The 19,273-nt window shown below is 40.0% G+C and overlaps 2 protein-coding genes and 1 non-coding gene across 6 annotated transcripts; all 3 read left to right on the forward strand.

Annotated features, from left to right (window-relative positions):
• Positions 1-451: 451 nt before the first annotated feature.
• On the forward strand, positions 452-7,081 carry uba3 (ubiquitin-like modifier activating enzyme 3). Of its 4 annotated transcripts, XM_028004054.1 has the most exons (18): positions 482-525; positions 637-675; positions 1,832-1,952; positions 2,045-2,125; positions 2,209-2,291; positions 2,382-2,462; positions 2,661-2,704; positions 4,094-4,158; positions 4,268-4,423; positions 4,519-4,621; positions 4,725-4,838; positions 5,129-5,182; positions 5,829-5,865; positions 5,949-6,030; positions 6,116-6,216; positions 6,320-6,383; positions 6,471-6,525; positions 6,633-7,081. In XM_028004054.1, the coding sequence occupies exons 1-18, from the start codon at positions 506-508 to the stop codon at positions 6,719-6,721; spliced, it is 1,389 nt and encodes a 462-aa protein (XP_027859855.1). In that variant the 5' UTR covers positions 482-505; the 3' UTR covers positions 6,722-7,081. The 4 variants fall into 4 exon arrangements, with proteins under 4 accessions (XP_027859853.1, XP_027859855.1, XP_027859854.1 ...); XM_028004052.1 differs by lacking the exon at positions 637-675 and having other exon boundaries at positions 452-525; XM_028004053.1 differs by lacking the exon at positions 482-525 and having other exon boundaries at positions 545-685.
• A 783-nt stretch (positions 7,082-7,864) lies between these two features.
• On the forward strand, positions 7,865-19,235 carry tmf1 (TATA element modulatory factor 1). The gene is made up of 17 exons (XM_028002933.1): positions 7,865-8,452; positions 8,536-9,890; positions 11,231-11,334; positions 11,461-11,587; positions 11,682-11,787; positions 12,015-12,157; positions 13,197-13,363; positions 14,113-14,269; positions 15,434-15,526; positions 15,639-15,795; positions 15,898-16,090; positions 17,353-17,422; positions 17,500-17,592; positions 17,678-17,800; positions 17,907-18,059; positions 18,303-18,428; positions 18,544-19,235. The coding sequence occupies exons 1-17, from the start codon at positions 8,317-8,319 to the stop codon at positions 18,682-18,684; spliced, it is 3,444 nt and encodes a 1,147-aa protein (XP_027858734.1). The 5' UTR covers positions 7,865-8,316; the 3' UTR covers positions 18,685-19,235.
• trnar-acg (transfer RNA arginine (anticodon ACG)) lies at positions 17,068-17,140 on the forward strand. Its single transcript has one exon. It is a non-coding gene; the product is annotated as a tRNA-Arg (tRNA).
• Positions 19,236-19,273: the final 38 nt, after the last annotated feature.

Genomic DNA, 19,273 nt, shown 5'->3' on the forward strand with positions numbered 1-19,273 from the left:
AAATAAATAAATAAAATAAACAAAAAAACCAAAAAAACATTTTTGGCTCTCTCTTACTGCTATTCTGTCATTTGCTTAGGAAATCTTGACGTAGACATCTACCTACCATGAGATAAGAGCTCTTAATTCCAGGTAAATATGAGATTAATCGAGTTCTGCCAAGAGTGCTGTTTTTTTTCTTTCAACATTTCTTTATCATCTTATCCACAGCTGCTGCCTTACAGTGAACATTGCCACCTGTCGGACAGTATTTGCAGTTGCGTTTTTGTATTGGACTTGTGATGCTTTCAAGGTATTGGGAATTTTTATATCAACTCAACCAATGCAGGTGCATCCACATTGTCTTTTCTATATCGACATGCTATAATTGCCTAACACTACATCTTAGCTTACAAATAATTTCAAAAACACTTAAAATATACGTTTATTGTAATATATATTTATTATTCCGTATTTGGATGCGTGTTCATTACTACCGGCTTTTACACCTGAAGTCACCAAAAATATGGCGGAGATGGACGAGCCGTAAGTAGCCGCCGAGGAAGCAAGACAGAAACCCCGAGAAAGATGCTATCTGATCACATTAAGCTATGGAAGAACAGTGTGAATCAACCTTCTTTTATTCTCTCTTTTTAGGGAGAAGAAAAGAAGGAGAGTAGTGGAGCTGACTGAGAAGTTAGTGAAGGTTTGAGGTTTCCAAGGCTCCGGGTTTAGACAGGAAGAAGGCGAACGTTAGCTAGATGAGGAAGCTAACCTGGGCTGTAAACAAAATACACAAGTAGCCTCTTCAGGGACATTTACCGTGGCTAGTCGGCCGTAAATAACTAGCTTGTCTGAACAGTGATTTGTTTTTTCTTCTTCCACTTTTTTGACTTATTTTGAGAAATAATATGTTCACTGTTGACATAATAGCTATTTATGCAAGACTAATCACCGATTTTATCTACCCAGGAGCTGTTGAGGGAGGAAACATGAGTCGAAGTGTCAGAAACGCCTGTCTCAAAAAGTAATAAAATAATAAGAGCCAAGACAGGACAAACGCAGAAAAAAGGTTATATGCAGTGCCTTGCATAGTTGTCAACCTTTTCACATTTGTCATGTTACAACCACTAATTTCAAAGTATTTTTGTTGGAGTGTTACAGACTAACACGAAGCCGTGCATTTATTGAGAAGTGGAACGAATAGTGGTCACCGTGACAGATTATTCTGTCTTATTATTATTTTGATTATTATTATTGTGACTTTTTTTTTGTCGTTGCTGTCCTTGCCCAGCCTTCAGAGTCCGTTCAGAGTCTTACTTTGCAGTAATCTTTTTATTTTTCGCATTATGAGCTGACCAGTGCTCTGTGAAATATCTAAATCTTTTTTTTAAGTTTCTAACCTAATTCTGCTTTAACGTTTCCACTGTGTCATCCCCTAAAGTCTGTGATGTGTCCTTTGTTCTTTATTTTGGCGTAGTAACGTATAAGGGGTTGAATAGAGATGCATACCTCACCCTTTAGATTTTATTTGTTCATAAATTAGAAAACCTTGCATGCCGTTCCTCTTCAGATGTATGCACTACTTCAGGTTGGTCTATCTCATCAAATACTTAAAAGTATGTGGTTGCTATCTGACAAAATGTAAGCAAAAAACTAAGAGTTTGAAAACCTTTTCAAGGTACTACATATACACAGCAGACCTAATAAGTCTTCTTAGGTACAGCGCCCACTTCACCTAATGTAGATAGTCTGAGTCTTTGTTTTTGTGTGATTTCTTTTACAACATTACATTGTAAGTCATTTTGATGTACGCCGCAAGGTGATTTATAAATGTGCCTGTCCTCTCCAGCATGATTGTTGACGGAGTCTGTGGAGGCAGCTGTGAATGGGAAGGTCGATGGAATCACGTCAAAAAGTTCCTTGAGCGGTCAGGGCCGTTCACGCATTCCGACTTTGAGCCCAGCGCAGAGGTAGCGATCTCAACGCAGCGCTTCTGTTTCTCCCGACCTAACATGTTCCGTCCTTCTTCAGCGGTTTAACCTCTGTGTGTTCTTTACCGCAGTGCTTGCAGTTTCTGATAGACACCTGTAAAATCCTGGTCATCGGTGCTGGTGGGCTGGGATGTGAGCTGCTGAAAGACCTGGTAAACTCACCGCTTTTTGAAAATTTACTCAGCATTACTTTCTGCTTCAGTAAAGTCAATTCTTACCAACTCTTACCATTCAGGCTTTATCAGGTTTCCGAAACATTGATGTAGTTGACATGGACACGATAGATGTTTCCAACCTGAATCGCCAGTTCCTTTTCAGGTCAGTGTAATTATTGCATTGTTGACATTTTAGTGCTTTGAAAAAAAAGTGCCGAAATGTTACTTTAATCTGTGGACATTTTTTCACCAGATCAAAAGACGTAGGCCGGCCCAAGGCGGATGTTGCAGCAGATTTTATCAACAGCCGAATACCAGGGTGCCGCGTAGTACCGTATCCTTTTCATTGGAACGGGATGCAAGATTTTAGATTGCTAACCCATAATATTTTTGGAAATTTTCTTTGTAGGAAGGAAGAAGCGAGTCTAATTTTAGAAAGCACAATTTGAGCTGCCGACCACAACAGTAATTCTAAGGAAGTGAAAGCAAATTAGCTTTTTAAAAATGGTCTTCTCCTTAACGGCTTCTTCAGGCATTTTAAGAAAATTCAAGACTTGGATGAAACGTTCTACAGACGTAAGCATCTTTAATGTACTTCCCGGTCATCTCTTCAGATCCACTCAACTAATAACTTTCCTGATGAGGAGCGCGGTCGATGAGTAGCATAATACAGCACTTTGTAGTGAAGTGAGCTACCATAATAACACTCTCACAATGAGTTGTATAATATCCGCTTTTGTAGAAAGCTGCTCATTAGTGAGAAACAACATTCAAGGTTCAGTACAGAAAAATTTTTTTACGAAATGTATCACAGCACCAAAAAAAAAACAGGCTCGTGGAAAATCAGGAAGTAATCATAATTTCCTCCTGAGACCCAGCAATACATTTTGTCCTCTGTGGAGGACATAGGTTTTTTTGTTCATAACTCTGAAACCATACGTGCCACTGTGTTAAATCCTGTTGGTCCTTAGAGAGGACATCCTGGGCCTCGAAATGTGTTCATATTTGCCACAAGTCCCGATGTCCTCTCCAAAGGACATGCTCTAAAAGATAAATAAAAACATGTTTTGAAACTTTTTCAATTGTAGTGATGTTTTTTCACTCCAAAGAGTCATGTAGTGTAAAAAAAAAGAAATTCAAAAACTTTTTTTTCTCTGGGTCTCAGGAGGATAATGCCACATTTCATTACCTCGTGAAGTAGAGAATTGAGACGAAGAAAAGGTAATTTGCTGAAACAATAAAGTACTGAGGGCAGTAATTAAACCAAAACTGTAAATATGTTCTACCCAGAACTCCTCAAGTGGTATAGTTTAACGTCACCTGGTTCAAATTCTGCAAAAAAACAACCCCCCCCCCCCAAATATTCTATTCAGAACCGTCTGCTATCCAATTATTAATTAGTTAGTCCAAAAAATAGTAAATGAGCAGTGAAGATCAGAAAGGCCTGAACTTTTAACATGTAGATGATGGTTGTATGTTTTTAGCATGTTTTGCCACAATCACTAAAGAAAGCCTCTGTTTTTGGCAATGACATTTTTGTTACTTAAAAAAAGGTATTGAATACTTTGTTTGTATCTTTTTAAAATGCTTAAGTATTTAAATGAAAAATCTGCAGAATATGCCTCTTTTTTTTTTTTATCCAAATAATCGCCCGAATAATCGATAGACTAATCAGTCACTAAAATAATCGTTAGTTGCAGCTTTCAGCAGGATAATGAGAAGCAGCCGATAGGAATTTACATTTGACTCCTACAGGAATCAGTCAGCAGTTGAAGGTCAATGAGAAGTACAGAGACATTTTTCCATTTAGGTTGATCAAAACTAAATGGTAAATAAGCCATGGATAGGATTCATTTACTATTGTGTATGATCCTACTTTTGGATCCTTTATGTTTGTCTCACAGTTATTTTCACCATTTCCTAATTGAAGTTGTACCTAATTTATTGACACCTGTCTTCTTGTAGAATTCCACATTATCGTCTGTGGGCTTGACTCCATCGTTGCCAGGAGGTGGATGAATGGCATGCTGGTAAGTATGTTTCTTTATGTGCATTTAAATATGAAAACTGTGATTTTTAGTTGACATGAGCGTGTTTTAGCATTTCTGTTTATCGTTTTTTAAATTATTTTATGCGCAGCTATCTTTGCTCGTGTATGAGGATGGCGAAGTGGATCAAACCTCGGTTGTCCCACTTGTTGATGGCGGGACCGAAGGCTTTAAAGGCAACGCCAGGGTCATTCTCCCAGGCTTGACAGCCTGCGTTGACTGTACACTTGAACTTTATCCTCCCCAGGTAATTAAGCACACCTTTTTGGAAGAGTTATATTGACTGGACCGACTCGGGCGCCGCACCGAATCTAATAAATGAATGTCCACTTGTTCTTGTAGATCAACTTCCCCATGTGCACAATAGCAACGATGCCTCGTTTGCCGGAACATTGCGTCGAATATGTACGGATACTACAGTGGCCAAAGGAGATGCCTTTTGGAGGTAAACGACCGAGTCGGATTACTTGTACCTTTTTTTGTTTTTTAAAAAAAATAAATATTGTCTTTGTAACGCTTAGCTCAGTTCCTCGGCTGTTCTGTTTTAGACGGTGTAGCCTTGGACGGAGATGACCCAGAGCACATCCAGTGGGTGTTCCAGAGATCTCTGGAGAGGTCTGCAGAGTTCAACATAACAGGAGTCACTTACAGACTTACACAGGGTGAGCATAAAACCGCACGTCTGCTGCCAGCTGACCGCTGCTCCTCTGGGAAATAAGTCGAGATGTATAAAACTGAAACGTTGCTAACCCGCTTTGTAAACGTTTGTTGCCGTCTCTGCCCGGAATATTTAGAGAGTAAAAAAACAAAATGTAACGGAGACATGTTTTTATGATGTTTTATATTTTTGCAGGCTGGTATTTCATTGACCTGAACCTTTGTCTGGTTTTGATTTCTTTTGATTAAGTAATGACGGGGTAAGCAAAGAAGATTTTCCCTTTGAATTTTGCAGGTGTTGTCAAACGAATAATTCCAGCTGTTGCTTCTACGAATGCTGTCATTGCTGGTAAGTAGCTTAGATTATAGACGCATTCATCGGCATTTTCTTGGTGGATTCAGACGTGTGTTTTGCAAAGACTTTGAGATTTCCAAAGGTCTTCCAACATCTGGAAGATGTTGTTCCATGTCATGTTCCATGACTGTTTCACCCTCAAAAGAGTGAAACAGAGTAACTTTGCTGTACTTCCTGTTATCTGATATTCTCTCTCTCTCTCTCTCTCTCTCTCTCTCTCTCTCTCTCTCTCTCTCTCTCCCTCAAAACCAGACATTTATTGTTGCTACTTAGGAAACAGTTTCCTTCAAAATAGTCTCTTACACCTCTGTTGTTTATCCGTCTTCAGTTTGGAAAATGGCTAACTGAGTCGGCTTCGCTTCAACATCCACACTGAAAAGTGTTCTTGTCAGGGCGCCCGTTTGTAGGGTGCACTCACTAATCAAAAAAAGATCTAATTTTAAATCTGCTGGTCACTGGTGGTGTGGACAGTCAAGTTGAAAATTTAAAATTTTCTGTCACAACCTGATTAATCGAAGTCTCTAGTTAAGACTTGACAGTTATCCAGTAAAGACTTACTGTGTTATTCTATGTGTTTTATAAAAAAAAAACTAGTTAAACACATGTGCCTGTACTTTGTTGTTCTCTTTTTGTGATGCAGCTGCTTGTGCAACAGAGGTTTTCAAACTAGCAACAAGGTAAGGCGAAAATCTTTTTTGCAGACATGTCTACAAATGTGTTCACCAACTCTCATTGTTCCTCATACGTTCCATTTTTGCAGCGCCTACGTACCTCTTAGCAATTACATGGTGTTCAATGATGTGGACGGCTTATACACTTACACTTTTGAGGCAGAACGGAAGGTTTGTCCCCTCTTGTTTCATATTTATCTCTAGATTTCAGATGGTTTGATTGGTCGAAGTGAATATGTGACTCTTCCTGATGTAGGAAAACTGCTCAGCCTGCAGTCAGATACCTCAGGATCTGCGCTTCACTCCTTCTTCTACCCTTCAGGAGGTTCTGAACTACCTCACTGAGAGCGCCTCCCTGTAGGTTTCCTTGATTCTCCATGTTTTCCTGTTAATTGTTTTGCTTTTTTTTTTCATACCTAATATATATGTTGGATTCTTAACAATTCGGCATTTGTTTAAGGCAAATGAAATCACCTGCTGTAACAGCAACTGTTGAAGGAAAGAGCAAAACTTTATATTTGCAGGTAATTCCGTTAAGTTTTTAGTTCTTTTTTTGTTTTGTTCAGAAATTATACAAGTACAAGCTTAACGCAATGTATTTTCTTTCACAGTCGGTTGCTTCAATCGAACAAAGGACACGGCCAAACCTTTCCAAAAGCTTGAGAGGTGAGGTGCTTTATTGTACGGGTCAGCATAGACTCGTACCTTGTCAAAGGAAAATGTTTTGAATGTTTTACTTCACTTTTGCGACCAACATGATTTTTCTTTTTCAGAGCTGGGCCTGACGGACGGACAAGAACTGGCCGTGGCCGATGTCACCACACCCCAAACCATGTTGTTCCGACTCTGCTTTACCTCATAAAACTTCTTCAAGCACTTTGACTACCAGAACTGTTTACTGCATTTCCAATCAGGTTCTACTTAGTTGTGACCAGTTCCACTGGTAAAGTGTGCGTGTTGACAAACGTGAACGTTTTGCACTGAAAAGCCAAATTTTAGTCCACATCTTGTCATGTTTTAGTGATGATTTACAAATCTTAAGGTTTTTGCGTTAATATTTTACGCTCAGTACCTTTGTAGTTTGTACAAACTGTACTCTTTATAAGAATATTTTCTGCTCATTCTGATTGTACTTATTTATTGAAACAGTTTTTTAGTCGGTGCTGCCACTGAAGCTGTGTGGAGGGTGTTTGAACTGGAATTAAAATGTTTTTCTTATTGACTGTGTTGCTTCATGTGCATACACATTAACATTTATTTTCACAGTGAACACTATAAAAACTATATAGTATAAAAAAAGATCCAGGTGGAGTACTTTAAAAGTCATTTGTCATATACAGATCTTGGAGAAGCTTTTTCTTTTTTTTTTAAGTCAAAAATTCTCAGAATTGTATGTGTTGGACCAACACAAAGCATAATACTTCTTTTTACTTCATAACAATGAAGTAAAAAGAAACTATTGCAATTTCTTTCTTTTATTTTTGTCAAATAAAAATCTGAAAACTATTGACAATTTTATTTAGGGACCGAATAGAAATGCACGCCATTCTTTTCAAATTGCTTGTAAAAGAAAACTACGTATCCTTATATTTCACCATTATGTGCCACTTTGCGTTGTCTATTGCCTAAATTCCTTTAAAATACATTGCAGTTTGTGGGTTTAAAGTCAAAATGTCTCAACGCAGTGACATTTTTAGATCGTATTGCCAACAATGTGCATTTGCTTTTGTTTTTGGCCGAGTGACAAGGTAAGTGGCTGTCCTGGGGCCTTCGCGTACCTCGGATATTACAAAATTATTCTCCTGGAGCAATAATTGATCGTATTTGACTCGTGCTGTAAAATAAGGTGGGTTCGTATTTACAACAGTTCACACGCGACATTTGAAAGAGTGGAAAACACCTTTTGATTTCCCCTGCCTTTATTCTTTCTCACAATTACGATTTGGACACTTGGAGCGGTTCGCGAATGCAACATGAGAACCATACCGGATCGTGACGTCATTGGGCTACGTGGAAAGGAAGTAGCGGAGCATGCTAGCGTTAGCCGAGCTACAAGTCAAGTGCGACCAAAACAAACGATGACGCCCGTGAAAAAGAGCCGAAAAAGGCGTAAATTAACCACCGGGGTTGATTTCGCTTGACAGCTGACGTTGACTATTGGGTTATTTATCAGCTAAAGATCTTCACTCGTAGGGAACCCCGCATTTTAGGTGCGAATTTAGCAGTTTTTCTAGCTGAAACTACCTGACCACAGTGTACAGCGGCAATGTTATGTTTTTTTTTTTGATAACCTAAACCTCTAATTTCATCAGGTTCCTCGATGTTATCTGCCTGCGAAGCTTTACAGAACAGAGGTAAACTTGACGTTTGTAACGAGGTTGACGATAAATAAGGAAAATGCTGCGAGTTACTGTCAGTACAAAACGAGTTAACTAACAAGCTAGCTGGGTTATCAGAATGAGTTGGTTCAACGCGTCTCACCTGTCCAGCTTCGCTAAACAAGCTTTGACGACAGCGCAGAAATCGATTGACCGAGTTCTGGACATCAAAGAAGAGGACCAATGGGGTGACACGGTTGTAATGCCTTATGACGGTAAGCAAGTGGTATCAGAAACCGTATGTATTTATCGTGCAAGTCCCTAAAAGCTCAAAGGGTCATTGTAATATCTGTTTTAGACACAACAACCCCTGGGAAGGTTTCAGTGAGTGGAGGATGGGGTATGACTCAGTGGGAAGCCCCCGCTGAAGAAAAGGCCACCACTCCTCCTCTCAACTCCGACGCCATTACTACGCCCGTCACTCGCACAGTTGTGGATGAATCCGAAAACTTTTTCAGTGCCTTCCTGTCACCAGGAGATGTCCCAGTGACCAAAGCAAAAGTTGTGTCTGTACCCCCTGTAAAGTCTCAAAGACGAACTCAAGAGACGGAGAAGAAAAGCCAAGGAGGTTTGCTGCAGATCCAAAACGAGGATGGGATTGCAGAGCCAACAGAACCTACAGAGCAGAGCGTTGAGGGTCAGACAGTGGCCGACGGCCAGCCGGATGAGGCCGAGTCCTCACCAGCAGCGCCTTACACTGATGCCATCCTCCTCCAGCCAGTCTCTCCAGTTACCTCCCCCGGTGACCACCCCTTCAGTCCTGACTGTGTGAAAACGGATGCTGAGTCGGTTCCATCAGAATCCAAAACGGAGCCGGAACCAGAAGATCCACCCGAGCAACAGGTAGAGACGGATTCCCCAAACTCCTCTGAGTCTCCTCCTTCTGAAGCTAAAAGCTCTACCCCGGCAGATCCCTCAACCCCCACGTCCACCAAGGAAGTTCTCCCGGGTCAAAAAGACTCCAAACCAGAGGACCGTCAGACCGACACGCCCTCTCCTCCGGTCAGCGCTTTCTCCTCAGGAACTTCCACCACAAGTGACATTGAAGTGCTCGACCACGAGAGCGTGCAGAGCGAAAGCTCGGCCAGCTCCAGGCAAGAAACCGGCGAGAGCAAAACCGGGCTTCACCTGATGCAGGGCTCCTTTCAGCTCCTCACTGCCTCCACCTGCGGGGATTTCGCTCGACTGGAAGACTATCACAAACTCACGGAGAGCTGCGGCTCCTCCTCGGACGCGTTCGAGCGCATCGATTCGTTCAGCATGCAGTCGCTGGACAGCCGGAGTGTCAGCGAGGTGAACTCGGACGACGAGATCCCCGGCAGCCGGACTCTGGCCTCCGTCACGGCGGGACCCGCTCCCCCGACGGAGACGTGTCCGAAGCAGGAGGACGGAGCGGAGGAGAACGCTGCCGAGGAGAACGACGGCAAGGAGGAGGGATACGCCGAGACGGGGAAGGAGCAGTCGCTGGACGAGATGGAGGAGAGCGGAAGGAGCGCGACTCCTGTAAACAGCGAGCAGCCAGATGAGTTGTGCGCTGGTGTTGATGATGATGCGATGTTTGGTTCTACCTGCAACGAAGAAGAAAAGAGCACTCCACCAATCACAGAAGAGATGAAAAGTGTCTCACCTGCCCAGATACTGGAGCTGCAAAAGGTACCTGAGTTTTAAAGATATGTACAAAGCACGAACATTCAAATGAGACTGAGTTGCCATCCCACAATCAATTATTATCAATGTATGCAATAATTCATTAAGCCAAATTCTGCATTTGTTGGCTTAGAATGTTAGCTGTGAATGTTCATAGCTAACATTTATTTGCTATGAACATTCATACATAGCAAATCAATGTTAGATGTTATGCTCTGCATGACAGTAAGTGGTGAATTTGTCTAACTTGTTGCCGTGGGAACGGACAGATTCATCCAGCAACTATTTTTGCTGACCGATAAATTGTCCCAGAAATCATTGCCATAAATTATATTGTTGTTTTGAGATCGTTTTCAAGTGATATACTGGTAATGGCATAATAGTGCAAGAACACTCTCTCAAAGATCAATAAACTTCAATTTCTAATGAACTATCTACAATATCCAAATCAACAACTGAAAGAACAAATAAAATGGCTGCTGAAGCCTCTGTAAATAACACTGCCCTTCAGAAAAGGGGCTAGTTGAGACCAATGTACCAAACTGAAACATTTTGTCATCCACAGAATTAAAGAGACACGAGAGAAACAATATTGCAAATGGAAATAATTGAGCTTGTTCTAATTTATCATGTGATTTATTGACTTATTGCGACAGACTTAACTGTTAAACATCAAGACACGCAAAGTATATATAGCGGTCTCAAATATGTGATTCTCTACGCCCAAGAAAATAACTCCCAGAGACGATAAAGATGATGTAAATATATGAATAAAAGTCATCTTTGTACTTTGCAAGGTTAATGTTTACGATTTTTGCCAATTGCACTTGGTAAAACGGCTATACCCGTCCTACCAAATTCAGGTATTTTCAGTTACTTTGTCTTTCAGATTGATCATTATTTTCTTTTTAATCCGTCATGTGGATTGCTCTTCAAATCCACAGGCTGCATGATATTAGGAAAACATACGATATGCAATAATGTTGGTGGACCAAACAATGGTAACATTCTTTTAGTTTGGATTTATATATTCTAGATAATGACTACTTTATCAATCTTAATATTACTTCAAATCAGAAGAAACCTGTTGGTATAATTAAAATCTAATTCTAAACCTAAATCTGGAAGGGATATGAATAATTTGGGGCTTAATCGTACCATTCGACTCACAGAATGTGTTATTCTTCATGGAGAGTCTCAATATTTTGGGAGCCAAACCATTTCACGGCCTGGTCTTTGTTGCGTTTTATGCTTCAATGGCCTGTACTTGTGTCCAGTCCAGAGGACTCCAAAGTGTCGTTCACACGCTGGCGTTTCACAAAATATTTATTATGAATATATTTCAGGTTATTGATGATCTGTCAAGCCGCCTTGAGAAGAGAGAGTCTCAGCTGCTGGCTGTTAGCAAAGACAAGGCCAGGCTGGAGGAGGAGTGCGACAATTTAAAAGAGTGAGTTTGTCTCCCTTATGTACACGACCAAGACGTACATAATCCTTTTTAAGTTCAATGCTATTGTAGAATTACACTTTATATTGATGTTAAAGTAAGCTTATACGCCATCCGTTCGTCTGTCAGTGAAGTGATAAGCCTGAAGGAAGAGAGCTCCACTGTGCAGTCCCTGAAAGACGAGTTCACTCAGCGCATAGCAGACGCAGAAAGAAAGGCTCAGCTGGCCTGCAAGGAGAGAGACATCGCCAAAAAGGTGATTATAATTTAAGGGTTTGTTGAGACGGACATCAACGTCACTCTGGCAAAGATTGTAATTATTTTCTTTTTGCTGCTTGTGTGTTTTACAGGAGATCAAAGGCTTGCGAGAAGATCTTAGTACAAGACTGAACTCGAGTGATACGATGGAGCTCATCAGAGAGAAGGAGGAGCAGATCAGAGGTCTGCTGGAAGAGGGTGAGAGTCATTATTGTTCAATCACGTCGGTCCCAGTTCACCTTCTTGAGCTAACCAAACGCCTGCTTAGCGACCAGCAAAGGAAAGATGCGCGTTTTGGTCACAACCAAAAAAATACAACAAAATTAAACTAAATTAAACTATCAGGTCAAATATAATCACTATCAGAATTTAAATTTTCTGGTAGTGATTTCTCTTTTTCAATGGTTTATTTCTATCACTGTTAGGTGAAAAACTGTCGAAACAGCAGCTGCAACACAGTAACATCATCAAGAAACTGCGTGTGAAGGAAAAAGAGTGTGACAGCAGGATTACCAAGCAGCAAAAGAAAATCAAGGAGCAAGAGGAGGAGCTTAGGCATCTGCAGCAGGTGAGTGTCAAGTATATATCAGAACGATTTGCTCTTATGTGATTATGTTGAGCACTCTCCTATTTTTAAAGATGAGCACCATTCTTGTGATGGTACTGATTAGAAACGCCTAATGTTTCAGGTTAAATAATAGATCATAATAATGTTCTGTGGTAAATTATGGCATGATGAGCTTCAGGTGTTTAAAAGATTGTGAAAGTGATTAATTTGTGGACAAAGTCCTTGAGAGTGCTTGATATTCAAACTGCACAGTTTCTTAATAAAGTGCAATTAATAAAATGAGATGCCTAAATTTGTAATCCATAATTTACAATTGAAACCAGATATTTTCATACACCTAATAAAAATACATTTTTTTTTTCCACTGTCTGAAGTTAAATTGGACTTAACTTTTCTTATTTTAGCTTTGTTAGAATTACCAAAATTATTTCTATTTGCTAAAAGCCAGAAAACTTATTGTGGACAATTTTAGATATTTTTGCTGACTTTCCTTTTATATTGTGTTTTTAGCAGTTAATTTGAGGATGAAGATTATTTACCTTAACATCCAAACAAACAATCACTTTGTTTGCATTGTTTCAATGTAATGAATATTTACTATTTCTAACGGCTCAATTACTTATTGATCATCTTATATTGTAGATAACAACATTTTTGAAATTGGTGTTTTGTTCTCAGACCAATCAAGTGAGAGATGTGTCAAAACAGAACATTTTGCTATATTTTAGCTTACTTCATCCCTGCTAAATAAACTAGAATTCCAAAACAAAAAAAAATATCAACAGTTGTAAATCATGTAATAATGAATTGAAGCTTTCTGGTTTTCGCTCCATTTGTAATGTTTCTATCTCTTAAGCATGGTGGTGAAAAAGCTTGAAAATTGACCTCAAATGCTCAAAAAGTGCTTAAATTCTACAGAGGTTTCGGGAAAAATTTTATAATCCTGGAACCTGTTAGCAGAATCACAGTTTTCCTTTTTAATTTGTTACTCAGGGCTTTGTTCTGAGTGTCAGCACGATTCCTGATTCTCTGGTTGCAGGTTCTAGACGGGAAGGAGGAGGTGGAGAAGCAGCACAGAGAGAACATCAGGAAGCTGAACGGTGTGGTGGAGCAGCAGGAGAAGGAGCTGAGCAGGCTGCAGACGGATGACGAGGAACTGCAGGAGAAAAACAGGAGCCTCCAAGCTGCCCTAGACAGCTCTTATAAGTAAATATTTAACTTTTCATTATTGACACTGAATATTTGGAACGCCAGCTCATAAGACGATTTCATCATGTCCACATACAAACTGGTGTGGAGTTTGACCATCATTCAGTTTGATCCTGAATTACTTTTTTTTTTTTTTTTTTTGTTCTCCGGGTAGTTCAGTTATTAATCCTATTTGATAAAGATCAGTTCTTTACTCACATGATGGCAGCCATAAGCTCCAAGTATTAAAATTAATTTTGGTTTTGTATTTTTTAATTCTTGAAAAGTAATTACAGATGACGCTGCTAAGAGCTTAAAAAATTGCAGGAGATCTCTGTGAGTCCTCCTCCTAGCAGTTGCAGGTTTTTATGATTATTGAATGTATTTGGAAAATCATAGAACCAGTACTCCAGAAATATTAGAATTAGGATGCAGTGAAAGTAAAAAGAATGCATGAGAAAAACAGAAACACTTGACAAGTACTCCTAAAAAGCAGTTTTGAAGTGAGTCTACTAGTTAGCCGAAGTTAGCTTAGCCTTTTATGTACTTTATATTTATTCAGTGTCCATAGTTTATCTGAACAGGTTTTTTTTTTCTATTTTTTTTGTGCAACATGTTGGGGAAAAAATTACGTATTGAGCAACAAAAGCATGGTGAAAGGAATTTTTGAATTAGAAAAAAGAAAGCTAATGTTTACTTTCAAATGCTGCAGTCCACCAGCATGGCAGCGATATGTTGATACGCTTCCTGTTCCTCTCTCTTTCCAGAGAGCTGGCAGAGCTTCACAAGGCTCAGGCTAGCAGAGCGAGCGAGGCTGAAGAGGTGGCTCTAAGCAGGGAAATCCAGGCCAAGGAGCAGCTGAGTTTAGCTCTTGAAAAGGCTCAGGAGGAGGCCAGGATCCAGCAGGAGGCGCTTGCCAACCAGGTACCACAACCCAGCACGGCAAATCCTTCTCAGCCGAACATGCAGCTTTAGTTTGCAGTCAGTTTTGGGACGTTTTTGGCTCATTGTGGTATTTAGCAAGCGTCATGATTAAGCATAAAAACGCGTCTTCAAGGAGCTTTTAAGAACATTTAACAGACATTTTCTTAGTGAACTTTGCTACCTACAGTGCTGTAAGCTGCAGATTGTGTTAGCATAAATATGCAGTTATTATTTAATTATACAGCTACAGCGTCATGTAGCAGAAACAGAAAAGTCGATCGGAGAAAATGGAAATATTTGTTGTTGTTCTGCCCCATAAAAGCCCAATAACTTTGTAGTTGTCATGTGACAGGATGCGAAAACTTAAGCAGTGTGAATACTTCTGCAAGAAACTATACGTAGCAATTTGTTTTTTGTCGTTTTTCCACTTTGATTGAAGGCGTGTCCAAAGTTGGGGCCCTTGGACTTTTTGTGTCCCCCAACTTGCAGTTCAAGAGTGATACAAATTTGATTATTAAACTTAGAATTTTAAATCATGGTAAAATTATTACAACAGAAAATGTTAAGTGCAACACAAAATATTTGTCTTTCACAATAAGTAGAATCATGTCTGTCCAGAGACTTTTACTGAAAAGCCGACCCATATCAACTTTCATTTAATTTATTAAACTCGGCTAAAAAAAATAGCAAAACGTTTGACAGAAAGTGACGCAAGTCGTGTTTTTATAACTGGGAATAAATTTTGTTGAACCGAGTCTAAAAGAATTTGGACACTAGATCCCTTTCATTTAATACAGCAAATGTGAAAAATCATTTTAAAGTTTTGGATCTACAGTGAATAAGGCTACTTTAGTTGATTAATTTTAATTTTTGTTTTGTTTTTGTCTCGGCACGCAAGTACTGTTAACACAACAAAAAGTTTGCTTTAGTCCATAAGCTATGTTGACTCAAACATGCAGTTTTTGTTGAAACGCACTTAATGGCGTTTGATGTCACGTTCATTCTCAAGGATCAGCAGCTTAAAGACAATAATAGTTTCTCTGTCTTTTGCTGCCCTGTTTTTGTAAAAGGTCGAAATAAGAAAATTAACAGTCACCCATGCAAATAGTGGCGATCCTGTTCCAGAGCAGAGTGACTGAACTGTTTGTCATCTCCTGTTTTCAGGTGGCTGACCTGAGGATAGCTCTGCAGAGGACGGAGCAACAGCAGGCCAGGAAAGAAGATTATTTGAGGGAGGAGATCAGTGAGCTTCAGCAGGTAAGAAAATGTTGCTAATTATAAATTTTTTTTTTCCTATAGAGCAAGAAATTCCATCGTGACTGGAACAGGTTTTATCTAATCCACTCCACGTGATCTTAATGTGTTTCAGAGACTGCAGGAGGCAGAGACCAGGAACCAGGAGCTCAGCCAGAGTGTCACCTCAGCAACGCGGCCTCTGCTGCGACAAATCGAGAACCTACAAGCCTCGCTGGGCGGCCAAACCGCATCCTGGGAGAAACTGGAGAAGAACATTTCCGATAGGCTAGGTGAGACTCGAGAGCGCGTCAAGTCGCGGATTTGTACAACGGTCGGCCAAATGCAGAGTTGTCCATGAAGCTTGAGCCGTCTCTTTCTGGCCGTCTGAACAGCGGACGCCCAGACTCAGCTGGCTGTCGCCGTGGAGAAGGAGCGATCGGCAGCAGAGGAACTGTTGTCCATCAAGTCCCAGCTGGCTTCTTTGGAATCCCAGAATTCCTCGGTCCGGCAGGAAAAAGCCAGAGTCTTGGCTCAGCTGGAGGCGGAGAAAAGCAAAAGGGAGAAACTGGAGGATGAGAGCAGCAGGTAATGTCAATTATCAGTGAATAGCAAGGTTTGAACACAGATTTTCCAGCGTATTGGTCATATAATGTAAAGTTCTTAGATCAGAGCTGACAGATTGTTTTTGATTTTCCTAAGTTTTCTCAAGGTGTGTGGAGCTGGCAAAAATATAGACCACAAAAACCAAAGATCGGTCTTCCATTTGTCAAAATCATATGAACAATAAAGAAATTATCATATTTTTGTAAAAGTAGAAGAACTCTCCTCTTTACTGCTTTGAATTAAAGCACCTAGATAATGTTATGTGTTTTAGTTTGAATTTATTTTATAAATACCATTAAGCCATGGTATTTTTACACAAAGGTTAGTACAACAGAATCCCACACCAGCTCATCCCTACTTTTAATTTAGCAGTAACTTTCCTTCTGGAATCTGCTTTTAGTGATGTTCCAAGTCTATTAAAACAAAATTATTCATGGAAATAACTTTTAGTTTTTAATTCAATTGAGTTTACATATCCAGCATTATTTTTTTTTTTTACATTGCAAATACATGTTTTTCTGTGGCCATTGTCTGGCGTTCCACTGAGGTCTACTACTCACAGCTTAATGGCTGTTTAAGGACTTGATTATAGTTAAATTATAAAAACATACCTAAATAAAACTACAAACTTGTTCCCTACCAACACATAACAAACAGATTTTCAAACAACTAATGTGTTTTCAAACGTTTTATCCTTAACCACAGGGAAAGATGAAGACATGCGGTTATGAAAGAAGAATGAATAAAAAATCGTGAACATGCAAACTGCTAGAAGTTTGAAAAATACACAGAGCTTCCTGGATTTCCCATGATGTTTTTGAGGGTTTCAGGAAACTGCAGGTCTTTTGTTATGCGTGCTGTGAGTTGGTCCCGTTGGAAGCTCCTCCCCCTCCGGTAGGAGGACCACGTGCTCGGCCTCGTGGCTTTTATCTTCCGTGTGGAGGTGGGACTGTTCAACTGGGCCAGTGGCGCAATGGATAACGCGTCTGACTACGGATCAGAAGATTCTAGGTTCGACTCCTGGCTGGCTCGTTCCTTTTTTGATTTTGTCCGACATTTTCGACTTTGTTTGGGCCTCCATGAAATAAAATGAACAGAATGTTATGAAGCGGGCAATAAAGACGTGAAAAACTGCATGTCTTGTGAAGAAGGATTGTTGTGTGCCACTGTATTGTGCTGAAGTAGTTTGTATCTCTAAAGAGCATTTGAAATGGCTTATAATAATTTTAAATATCTTTATCTAGGGAGCATGCGGAACTAACAAACCTGAGAGGAGAACACAGTCGGATGCTAGAAGAGGCCAAGAAAGAAAAGGTAAGGCAGGAAGTTCTCCTACTTGTTCTCCGTTACGAAACAGCTCCTCTCATGTGTCCTTTTGCTTCTTTAACTAGCTACTGCTGACCAACCAGCTAGAGATGGAAAAGATGAAGGTGGAGCAAGAGAAGAAGAAATGCTATCTCGCACAAGAAGCACTGAAGGAAAAGGTCCATAAGAATTATTCTTATTTGATATAAAGCATTTAAATTTTATTTCAGTTCATCCAAATGTACTTATTTCTTCCTCAACCAGGAGCGTAAAGCTGTAACACACTCTGTTGGAGATCCGCCAGCGGCTTCCACGCCGTCCTTGTCCCGCTCCAGCTCTGTTAACGGGATGGAAAACGCTGGACTGCACACCTCTGTTCTGTCGCAGGTGCGTCCTGTTTTTGATCAAATTTATTTCCAAAAATTGAGCTTTTTTTAGCATTATTTGAGAATGGATTCTAAATGTTTTTATGCTTCGTTTTAATCGTCCTCAGGATGACTGTTTGGACCACTCAATGGGAACAATCACCATGTCGATGAGTGGAACCAACCTGTACGAGGCAGCAAGGTTGTCTGGAGGCTCCAGCATCATGGAGAACCTCCAGTCCCAGCTTAAACTGAGAGAAGGAGAGATAGCTCAGTTGCAGGTAATACAGAAAATAATTTAAAAAACAACACAAGTCATTTTTGACCAGGTGTGAAAAAAAAGAGTCTTCAGTAAGACGTTTCTTGAAATTCGTTGCAATACAGACTGCTACTGGAGATCTTTCCTGCCCACAGCCATCACAGTCTGCAATAACTCTTTAGCTAAATGAGCTGCAACAGCACTTAATTTCCCTTTGGTGTCGATAACGTATTCTTGAATTGAAGCTAGCTTCATTTTGTTGTAGCTCGAGATCGCCAGTTTGGAGAGAAGTCGCTCAGTGATGGCAGAAGAGCTGGTTCGGCTCACAAATCAAAACGATGAGATGGAGGAGAAAGTGAAGGACATCCCAAAGTTGAAAATTCAACTCAAGGTGCGGACAACAAATGATTAGTTCAGTGTTGAGTATGCATTCCCTACCATGGCTTCAAACAGCAAACGATGCACTCTTGAGTATTTGTTCATGCATCTGTGTCTGTGGATTTCAGGATCTGGAGCAGAGGCACAACACCATCCTGCAGATGTATGGAGAAAAGGCTGAGGAAGCAGAGGAACTGAGGCTGGACCTTGAAGATGTCAAAAATATGTATAAAACTCAGATTGATGAATTACTAAAGAATCAGAAATAAAGTAGTTTCACCTGCTTTCCCCTCCTTGTTTGAGCGTAACTCAGTTGTTCATGTTTGCCACAGATGCATTCAAATAACAGCAAAGAGTAAAACGTCTAACTTAATAACTGATTATTATCATTTTTTTAATCTTATCCACCATTTTCTTTCCGTTGCGAGCTTTCTCGAAGTGAGGGCAGATGTGGAGTATTGTTGCTGAATAACTATGAAGGATGCTCACGGTAGTTGATTAACTCGTCGATTTGAAATCTTTTGGAACATCGCTCACAATAAAATCTTAGGCGTAGTGTTGTAGAGTTTTTCGCTGTGTGACGGGGTAAAGGATTTATTTGCACTGTACAAATTTTGTCATAATTTGTCCATGCACATTCAGGAAGGTTTAAGAAGTTTATTTTATTGTATAGAGAAATGTTGGTATACTTAATGTTATATAAGTCACAACACACGGTGTAGGGGAGGTAATCTCCGAAGGTAATCTCAGAGGTGCTGATGGTTTAATTTTAAGTTGTATAATTGTGTAAATAAATAAACATTTATTTGGGTGGTGGAAAGAATGTCCCTGTTCATTTTAATATTGACTTCTATGTGA

Source organism: Xiphophorus couchianus, chromosome 20 (genome assembly GCF_001444195.1).
Source record: "Xiphophorus couchianus chromosome 20, X_couchianus-1.0, whole genome shotgun sequence".
Taxonomy (NCBI): Eukaryota; Metazoa; Chordata; class Actinopteri; order Cyprinodontiformes; family Poeciliidae; genus Xiphophorus; species Xiphophorus couchianus.

What these genes read in the sequence shown, in the direction of transcription:
- tmf1 (XM_028002933.1), top strand. Translation starts at nt 8,317, where the DNA reads ATGAGTTGGTTCAACGCGTCTCACCTGTCCAGCTTCGCTAAACAAGCT. An exon ending in CAGAGGTCTGCTGGAAGAGG is followed by an intron (nt 11,788 to 12,014) that starts GTGAGAGTCATT and finishes TATCACTGTTAG; the next exon opens with GTGAAAAACTGTCGAAACAG. An exon ending in ACACCTCTGTTCTGTCGCAG is followed by an intron (nt 17,801 to 17,906) that starts GTGCGTCCTGTT and finishes AATCGTCCTCAG; the next exon opens with GATGACTGTTTGGACCACTC.
- uba3 (XM_028004051.1), top strand. Translation starts at nt 891, where the DNA reads ATGTTCACTGTTGACATAATAGCTATTTATGCAAGACTAATCACCGAT. An exon ending in TTGAACTTTATCCTCCCCAG is followed by an intron (nt 4,424 to 4,518) that starts GTAATTAAGCAC and finishes TTGTTCTTGTAG; the next exon opens with ATCAACTTCCCCATGTGCAC. An exon ending in CTTTTGAGGCAGAACGGAAG is followed by an intron (nt 6,031 to 6,115) that starts GTTTGTCCCCTC and finishes TTCCTGATGTAG; the next exon opens with GAAAACTGCTCAGCCTGCAG.